This window comes from Lacerta agilis, chromosome 13 (assembly GCF_009819535.1).
Source record: "Lacerta agilis isolate rLacAgi1 chromosome 13, rLacAgi1.pri, whole genome shotgun sequence".
In the NCBI taxonomy this organism is placed as follows: Eukaryota; Metazoa; Chordata; class Lepidosauria; order Squamata; family Lacertidae; genus Lacerta; species Lacerta agilis.
The window spans coordinates 44,422,462-44,431,805 of record NC_046324.1 but is presented as its reverse complement, the minus strand read 5'-3'; the positions used below and the strand labels follow the sequence as shown (position 1 = coordinate 44,431,805).

The 9,344-nt window shown below is 49.6% G+C and overlaps 1 protein-coding gene across 1 annotated transcript; it reads right to left on the bottom strand.

Moving 5' to 3' along the window:
- Window positions 1-1,021: 1,021 nt before the first annotated feature.
- LOC117056289 (glutamate receptor ionotropic, NMDA 2A-like) lies at window positions 1,022-4,882 on the bottom strand. The gene is made up of 3 exons (XM_033166494.1): window positions 4,761-4,882; window positions 3,190-3,376; window positions 1,022-1,471 (listed from the first exon to the last, which is right to left on the bottom strand). Exon 3 carries the CDS (start codon window positions 1,466-1,468, stop codon window positions 1,022-1,024), a length of 447 nt encoding a protein of 148 aa, XP_033022385.1. The 5' UTR covers window positions 1,469-1,471; window positions 3,190-3,376; window positions 4,761-4,882.
- Window positions 4,883-9,344: the final 4,462 nt, after the last annotated feature.

Genomic DNA, 9,344 nt, shown 5'->3' with positions numbered 1-9,344 from the left:
TTGCTCTTTCTTCCCTGGCAGGGAAGGAGCGCCATTTTGTGGTTTGCCCCAGGTGGCAAAATATCTAGGGTCAGCCCTGGCCAACATCCCAATGGCTCTCCATAACACCAGCTAGGTAAGCCAGCATTCCCTTATAGCCACCCTGCTGTAGTTAAAATCTCCCCATTGCTTCCTTTTGACATGCTTGCTGGATTAATAACTTCCAGGGTCTACACTACACACGCGTTGCAATCCTTATTACCTCTTAAGGATCTCAAGAGCTGCAGCTTGTGCATGAGTTGCAAAAATAAATCCTTAGCCCCCATCCCCAACAGAGCTGTTCCCCGCCCCGCCCCCCAATTCCCTAAGAAAACGACAGTTCAGCTGGCTTGAGTCTGCAGTGCAGATCAGACGTTTGAAACCAGCGGGCAGTGACAGGAAGAGGTCCTTTCGGCACAGAGTTCGGTGGCTGGGGAAGACTTTTCTCCAACAACTCAAAGGAAACATGCAGTTCTGAGTGAAAAACTCGGCTTTGCGACATCCAAGCAGATCGTGTGTTTTGGTGCATAAGCTGCCGAAGATCTAAACATCCTTTGTGAACCGAAGACAAAAAAACAGATTTTGCTAATCTTTCGCACCCCACAGCCCAATGTGGATAGGGAATGTCATGGAACAGCCACAAACTGCTCCTACCAGTAGGTCTTGGTACTGAGGAAGAAACCGGTCCAAGCTACACCACAAGTCTAATCATTCAGAAATAAATATCTCCCCTCCCCAAAGAAACTGAAGTTACAAACAGCTTAAGGAAGCCAAGACCAACCCATTAAGGCAGGAGCAGTCAACTCGGTGACCTCCAGATGTTGTTGGGTGCTAACGCTCACTTTCCCTAACCATTGGTCATGTTGGCTGGATAGCAGGAGCTGCAGTCCAACACCATCTGGAGGGCACATGTTAGCTACCCCTGCGTTTAAATGATCGCTCCATTTCCATTTCTGCCCAGACAGGGAGGCAACAGCATACATTGCCCCACAGGGCACCAGCTTCACACAACAATGTGCTCTCCGCCTACCTTGTCCGCCATGATCATCGATGAGCCGCCATGAATCCCCAAGATCGGAATGAAGGTCTGTGACGAAATAAAATCCAAAATCTGGGCAACCGCCTCCTGGTCGGTGTCGTCTCCGAAAACCACGCCGTGGATCTTGGTTCCCGACATCAAGTCACAGACGTTGGTGATGATGCTTTTGGGGTCTGTCTGGTTGACCAAGAGGGGCACCACGTTGACGTCGACAGTGAGGTCGCTGGACATATCCCTGGTCCAAAGCGCTCGGACCTCTCTTTCCGTGACGTACTGCGTCCTCCCCAGGATGACGGCGATGTTCAGGATGGGGTAGCTTTTCTCTGCCCCCCAGACGAGGGCCAACTCTGCCAGGAGAGCCTGAAGCACCAGGAGATTCCAGCAAACTCGTGCCATCTTCACCAACTCCATGCTCTGCGGAGAACAAGGAGCCCAGGACGGGCATCACATCACACGGAAGACGAGGATGAACTGCCACAGCCTCCTGCCTCCCGCAGGGACCCGGTCCTTAACCTTGCAAACAGGCATCCTTGAACCGAGTCCTCCCGCAGGGTCAAGGTGGCCCTCAAAGTTCAACCTCAGCTAAGCACCCAGGCTCTGTGCAACACTTAACTCCCACCAGAGCAAAATTGAAATCGCGTTCAAGGGAAGGGCCGCTGGCCAGCTCTGCTCATATCCTTCCCTTACAGGGGGTAATATAAAACCAGCTCGATCTCTGCTGAGGACACAGCGCAGATGAGATATCTGGGGCTCCTCAGCATGCCTTTTTGGAAAGCATGGCTGCGAAGCATCTTTGAAGGCTTTGAAGGCATCCAGTGACCCAGGCCCTGCCGGCTTCCTGCCCTCCTTTCCTCTTCCCTCCTGCTGTGGCTGAAGCAGCAATGATTGGTGTGCCCCCCCACACACACACACACACTCCCCTCGCCTCTGTCCAGAAATTGTATTTTATTCCAAGACTCATTTCAAGCTGGCTGGCTGGCTGGCTGCTCACGCAGAACTGGCTGCAGTTCTGGAACAGATTCTGACATGCATTGTTGTAACCGTGGGGTTTTTTCCCCCTCTTCCCCCCCCCCTACCCTCACCCGCCCTCACTCCCCTCTCTCCTTGGCAATGTACCCACTTTGGCTGGGCATCGGGGGATGTCGGCCAGTCGCTGGCATGCATATTGTCCCCTTCTCTTCGGGTCAAGACCCTGAATCATGCTTTATTGGATTTCGTTGGGCAAGTGGGTGAAAAGGGAGGGGGGGCTGTTGTTCCTTCTCGCAGAGGCCGGTGGCAAAGCCGCTCGTGGAGGGGGGGGGCTACCTTCTACTGACTTGCATCAAACCTCCACCCCCCCCCCAGGGGAAATGCATCTCTGATCCTATGGCTCCCGTCATCCTGACATCTACACTCATCAATCATGTTCCATCAGCAGCAGGGATATATGGGACTCAGAGAGTAAACCTCTTCCCTCCCTAGGCTTCAGGTGGGCATGAGCGAGGGGTCTCTGGAGCTGTGCGGCTCTCTCAGTCTCTCTTTCCCCAGACCTCATTTGGATTCAAACTCAGCCGTTGTCTGTTGCAGGGCAGAATTTTTTTTCCCTCCTGCTTCCCCGACTGCAGTCAGATCACACGAGAGGCAAAAAAGACCGAAAGAGGCTGGGTGGATTTTTTATAGTAAAACCATAACCCACTCGCCCGTGCCTTTAAACCTCCTTCATCGGGAAGTATTAATTATTTGAAATATCCCACCCCCCAAAAAGAAACCACTGGGTTTAAAAAAAAAAAAATGCACCACGCTGGCAGAAGGGGGGGATTGTTTGCACCAATTAGAAAGACGTGCATAACACACACACACACACAAGCTGCGAAATCCTGCACCGTTAGCCTTTACTACGTAGGAGAGGGAATTCTTAGCTTCTCGCTCCATTCATGGGGGCGAGAGGGAAACCAAGAGCAACAGCGCCTCCTGGCGCCCGCCGCGTTCCTAACATCCCCCTGGCGCTTCTCTCCACTTTCTCCCTTCCCCCCCACCCCACCCCCCACCCAAAAATTATTTATTTATTTATTTATCCTCATATCTCTCCCCCCACACACACACACACACGCCGCCAGGCAGCCACCTTCCACCAGCATCAGAATCAGCATTACCAGGAATGTGAGAAATCGTAGCCGCTGCCGCAAAGTTTGGCATTTCGCAAGACTCCTCAGCGCCGGGCGTCAAGGGAGGCTGCCATCCTGCTTTCCAGAGATGCGATCGCCAGTGTTGGTGCTGAGATCGGGGCGCCACATCCTCGCCTCCCCGCGAGGCAGGGTTGCTTACCGGTGCAAAGGGGGTCTAAGAGGGAGGGTTTGGGGAGAGCGGGGAGGGGCGACAGAAAGACCACCACATTAGCGCAGGCGGAACAGCGCAAAATAACACGGCGACAACTTCGCGGCGCAGCGGATTAATAAATCCTCGCCGGGCAGCCGATCGTCTGGGGGGGGGGGGGAGAGAGTTGATTTGCTTCCATGTAATTTGTCGGAGCGCGCGTTTTGCCCGCGATCTTCCTTGGAAATCCGTTCTCCGCTCTTCTCTCCCTCTCCTCTCCCACCTCCTGCCGCAATTTCTCTCCACTAGGACGTGCACGAGATCCTACGCGTCCTTACTCCTGAGGAAGCCCTCGCGGAGTTCAACGGAATTTCCTCCCCGGGTCAGGATGCGTAGGATTGCGGTGTGTTTTGGGCGAGGAGGGGAGAGAGACAGATGAAGCGGCCTCGCCCCACCCCCACCCCCCCAACACCACCCCTTGGAGGTTGGGATCCTAGGCAAGACTCCCTTACCTGGGAGTAAAAAAGCCTACTGAGCATAGGCGGGCCTTGCTTCCGAGTAAACACCCCCAAAACTTGCATTCCCATAACCAACGCTGTGATCGGTCTACTCGGAAAGTAAGGACAGACCCCCCCCCACCCCCTCTGCAAGTCAATGGAGGGTCCCTCCTTCTTTCAACCAAGTTAAAGGTCCCTTCTGGCAGATTGAAGTTCCCAATTGGAGGGGTCCCTCGCGAGGAGTTTCTAGCTCCCATCTTTTCCTAAAGTCTCATTGAAGTCGTGAGGACTTGTTTCTGAGTAAACACGCACAGGCTGGCGATGGAGGGGGGGTGTCTAAAAGAGGATGTCGCCTCATTTTGGGATGGAGGCAAGAAGCGACCCTCCGCTCACTTCCTCGAGAGTAAACTCAGCTAAGAGCCAAAGAGCTTACTCCCGAGTAAAGGTGCATGGGATGGCGCGGCGAGAGAGGAAAGAAATATTTTCCACCTGCTTAGTAAACCTCTCCAGTAATACTAATAGCACTAATTTCCATGCTTTAAAAAAAAAAAATGATGAAACGCACTGGGGAGAGACATTTTTTTAATTAAAAAAAAAATCTACTCTCTCGCTCTTTTTTGGCAGGCGAAATTGACATGCAAAGTGGCAGCAAGGCCGGGACCCTAATCTGTCCATTTCACCCATGGGTGGCCGGGGGTTGGCGCGGGGTGGGGTGGGGGAGATGGACATTACTGTCGAGGCAACCCAACTCCACCCCCCTTTGCAACAGTGCCAGGCAAAAGGATCGCCACCAACCATCCATAGCCCCCGCCTCCCACCCCTCTCTCTCTCCCCCTCCCCATTCCGCATTTTTTTAATTATTATTTATCATAATTGCTATTATTTAATCGCCTTCGTCGCCGCTTGCTACTCACTGCATTCGCCCTCCACATAATTCCAAGCTGAAAATCCTCCAAGTCATTTCAAAAGGATTCCTTTGGCACCCGTCAGAAACGCGTCTCCGTGTGTGTGTGTGTGTGTGTGTAGGTGGTGAGTGAGGGGGGTGCTTGTGTTTTGTGTGCGTCTGCTTAATCCCCAGATTTCAGCTCAGGTGCCCTTCCGCAAGAGGGGGGGAAAAACCACGCCAAGCAGCATCTTCGGTCTCCCAAAGCCATCCAACACACACACACACACAGGCGCGCGCGCGCACACACGCGCACACATACAACGCCTCCCTGATCCAAGTTTGCCAACCCAGCCGAGGGAGGGAGAGCGCGCAGAGTCCAACAACCTCAACTGCTTGCCTGCCCTGCTTTGCAACGAGAGAGATGCCAATCTCCCCCCAAAAAACCAGGGCGCTTTAATTGCGCGCGACGCTTGCCCAAACTGGAGACTTTTTACTCGTCTCCATCGACATTTGGAGAGCGCTTCTCTGCTGCAGTGGAAGCAAACAGGGCAGGAATTGGGAGGGTGTCACCAAAAAAAAAAAAAAAAAGACCAGCCGCCCCCTTCTCTCTCCCTCTCTCCCTCTCTCTCTCTCCATCACTGGAAAGGGATTGTGGAGCCAACTCGCCAGCAGGCGGCTGCCCGCTGGAGGGATTGAAGAGCGCAGGAGGAGGAGGAGGAGGAGGAGGAGGAGGAGGAGGCCCCAGCTGAGCTGAGCGGAGCTGGCTGGGGCGGCTGCTGCTGCTGGGGGCTTGGCTCGCCTGGTGCACTGCCCCGGAGCGGCAGAGGAGGAGCGGGCGGCGGCGGCGGGGCCGCAGTCTGGAGCAGAGCGCGGTTCGCACGCAGCGCCTGAGCGCCAGCCCAAGCGGGGAGGAGGGAGAAAAAGTCTTGCCCGCTCCTTCGCTGCAGCACCCCCTCCCCAAAACCGGAGGGAGGGAGGGAGGCGGAGCCGCTGCGAAGGAGAGAGACGCGCCGTGTGGCCGCCCTGCGACCCGGCGGCAGCGCGCGTACACACGCATCCACACGTGCCCACGCGCCGCCGGGAGGTTGGTATGGAGCGGCCGCCACAGTTTGCAACATATATATATATAGGGGGAGAGCAGGGGAGGGGAGGGGGCTCCAGCAAGATAATGTGCACTTTATAAATTAATAATAATAATAATAACAATAATAATATCATTCTCTTCCTTGTAAAGCTGCTGAGAGGAGATTCTGATTGATTGTTTAAGTTGCAGGATGTCTCCCTTGCTTGGAAGAGGGGGGGGGGGGCTGTCTCTGCTGAAGGATAGATAGATACATATGTTTTTTTTACCAACAAAATTTTGGATGCTGCCAACTCATATTAACTATCAAGGCGGTGTATATATTGCACACAGATGTGCCTTTTTTAAAAAATATGCTAAAGTAGGGGAGGGTCCTCGATTTTGCCGGTGCATAAATGGTTATTTATTCTTTCAGATTCTGATTCATGGGGTTTGGATGGCCCTGTGCCAATACCGGTAGTTTTCTTTCCTTAATGTCCTGCTCTCCCCCACAGGCTCAAAGTGGTTTACGGCAGGTTTGCTTTTAGCCCCGTCCCCTCCCCCCCCCCCTTCCGTCCCCAAACATGAGTAATTCTTCTGCCCTTGTGGAGCTCCCAGTCTTAATTATTTAGTTTTTTAATCAGAAATATTAATAGGATATGTTAGGCAGCAAAACCACAATCAGTATTGTTTTTTAAAAAAAATACACATGAATGATTTCAGTTCCAAGCCAAGCCAATAATTTAGGGTCTTATACAACATAAATCACTTTGGAATGTGAATCACATATGGGAAGCAATCACATATGGGAAGCAATCACATATGGGAAGCAACATAAATCACATATGGGAAGCAATACATAAATGAAATAATAATAATTTATTAGTTGTTGTTATTATTAATAATGATGATGATAATAATAACTAATAAATACCTGAATGGAAGCAATCCTACTGGACTGAGCAGAACTTCTTCCAGTGTAAACAAAATAAAAATAAAAATTCCTTCCAGTAGCACCTTAGTGGCCAACTAAGTTTGTGCTACAGCAAGGAATTTTTTTAAAAAAAATTTATTTTGTTTCGACTACGGCAGACCAACACGGCTACCTACCTGTAACTTCGTGCACTGCAAACATGCTAAAGAGCATTCTGTTGATCAAATGTAGGTGTTTGTTTGTTTTTAAGGGGCTGATAGAGGTAAAAGGGTTTTGTTGTTTAGTCGTGTCCGACTCTTTGTGACCCCATGGACCAGAGCACTCCAGGCACTCCTGTCTTCCACTGCCTCCCGCAGTTTGGTCAAACTCATGTTAGTAGCTTCGAGAACACTGTACAACCATCTTATGCTTTCCTAAACTTGGGAGTGTGAAACCTCAAGCCTCTATCAGGCTACACCCCAGTCTCCCTAGTCCTTGCGCCCTCCTCCTGTGTTTTTACCTGAGTGGAATGTGTCCTAGAACACTGATCCTGCTTCTTAAAGGTAAAGGGACCCCTGACCATCAGGTCCAGTCGTGTCCGACTCTGGGGTTGCGGTGCTCATCTCGCTCTATAGGCCAAGGGAGCTGGCGTTTGTCCGCAGACAGCTTCTGGGTCATGTGGCCAGCATGACTTAGCCACTTCTGGCGAACCAGAGCAGCGCATGGAAACGCCATTTACCTTCCCGCTGGAGCAGTACCTATTTATCTACTTGCACTCTGACGTGCTTTCGAACTGCTAGGTGGGCAGGAGCTGGGACCGAGCGACGAGAGCTCACCCCATGGCAGGGATTCGAACCACCGACCTTCTGATCAGCAAGCCCTAGGCTCTGTGGTTTAATCCACAGCGCCACCTGCTTCTTACCTGCTTGTAATCGAGGAGGATGCCCAGGTGTGAGTCATAACTAGTGCCCACAGGAAAAATGTGACATTTCTTTTCCCTCTGGCCCTGTGCACCTCTGGCACGTGGCCCCTGGAAGGTGGCCCGATAGGTGACTGTGGCCCTGAGGCTGAGAACTATCCACTGCCCTTGAAAGACTTCTGGGACAAGATATATAATGAAATTAAAAAAGTGTTGAAAAACACATTTAAGAAGAAACCAGAGGCCTTTTTACTGGGCAACCTTGGTCAGGACATTGCAAAAAGTGATAGGAATTTTTTTTTGTATGCCACAACAGCAGCTAGATTTTTGATAGCTAAAAACTGGAAGACGGAGGAATTACCAGCGGTGGAGGAATGGCAGATGAAAATGATGGACTATATGGAGCTTGCAAAAATGACCGGGAAAATCCGTGACCAGAGAGATGACGCAGTGGAGAAAGAATGGGGAAAATTTAAATCGTATTTAAAAGATTATTGTAAGATTGAAAATTAGATATATTTTGAGGATAAGATAGGCTGTAGAGTTGAAGTTAGTTGAGTAAGTGATAAGATGAGATGATAAAGGTTAGGATAAGAGATAGATTTAATTACCGGTAGTTTCATAATGATATAATATGGGTTAAGTGTAAAACGATATTAATAGATAAGATGTTGTTAGAAAATAGATTGAATTATAAAATTTTGGAAGTTACAAAAAAGTATTCACAAGGGACGCAGAAGGAGGAGATAGGAGGAAGTCCCACAAAGATGTGATGAAAAAGTAAGTTAGTTTTTAAAGATAAGTTGTTATTTTTTGTTGTATTTTTAGTGTATTTTGTTTTTGTAGTTGTTATGTTGTTTTTTTGTGTTGTGTGTTATGTTAAAAAATTCTTTAATAAATATTTTTTTAAAAAAGAAGAACTATCCACTGCCCTTGTAATAACCAAGCTATCCTTCAGCGCTGGGAGGAAAAACTCTCACATTTCCATACCCTGTTTCGGTAACATGCCAGAACCAAAGCAGCTTAAGACTTAAACAGATGTGCCTTTAACTCAGAGCAACATTGATTTAAATGTCCGCCATTAAATTCAGCTTGACCCCTACAAGTAAAATCAGATCAACGAAAGCTTTTTTTGGTTGAATCTACCGATTAAACAGACGGAAGCTGCTATCCTGTGCACACTTGCTTGAGTGAAGGCCCAATTAAATCAAATGGGACTCATTTGGTAACTTTATGCTGAATCAAACCATGGGTATTTTAGGATTTGCTGCACCCGCTACATTGCAGAGGGTCAGGCTAGATGACCCTTTAGGTCCCTTCCAATGCTACAGTTCTATGATTCGATAGTTCTTAACCTTTTTTGGGGGGGGGGGTCACAGGCCCCTTTGAGAATCTGGTGGAAGTTACGGAGCAACTCTGCAGAAAAGTGCACATTGACACATGCACGCAAAATCTTGCCCACAATTTAATTTATTGTGTTGGAAATATATATATATATATATATATATATATATATATATATATATATATATATATATATATATATACACACACACACACACACACACACACACACACACACACCCCTCCAGTTCACAGACTCCCTGAAGCCTGTCCCTGGACCACAACCCCTTAGTCTACACTGACTGGCAGCAACTCTCTGGGATTCCAGACAGCGGACATTCCAAGCCCTATCAGAAGATGCCAGGATTTTGAACCT

Excerpts from the sequence above, each read along its gene's own strand:
- LOC117056289 (XM_033166494.1), bottom strand. The coding sequence starts at position 1,468 with ATGGAGTTGGTGAAGATGGCACGAGTTTGCTGGAATCTCCTGGTGCTT.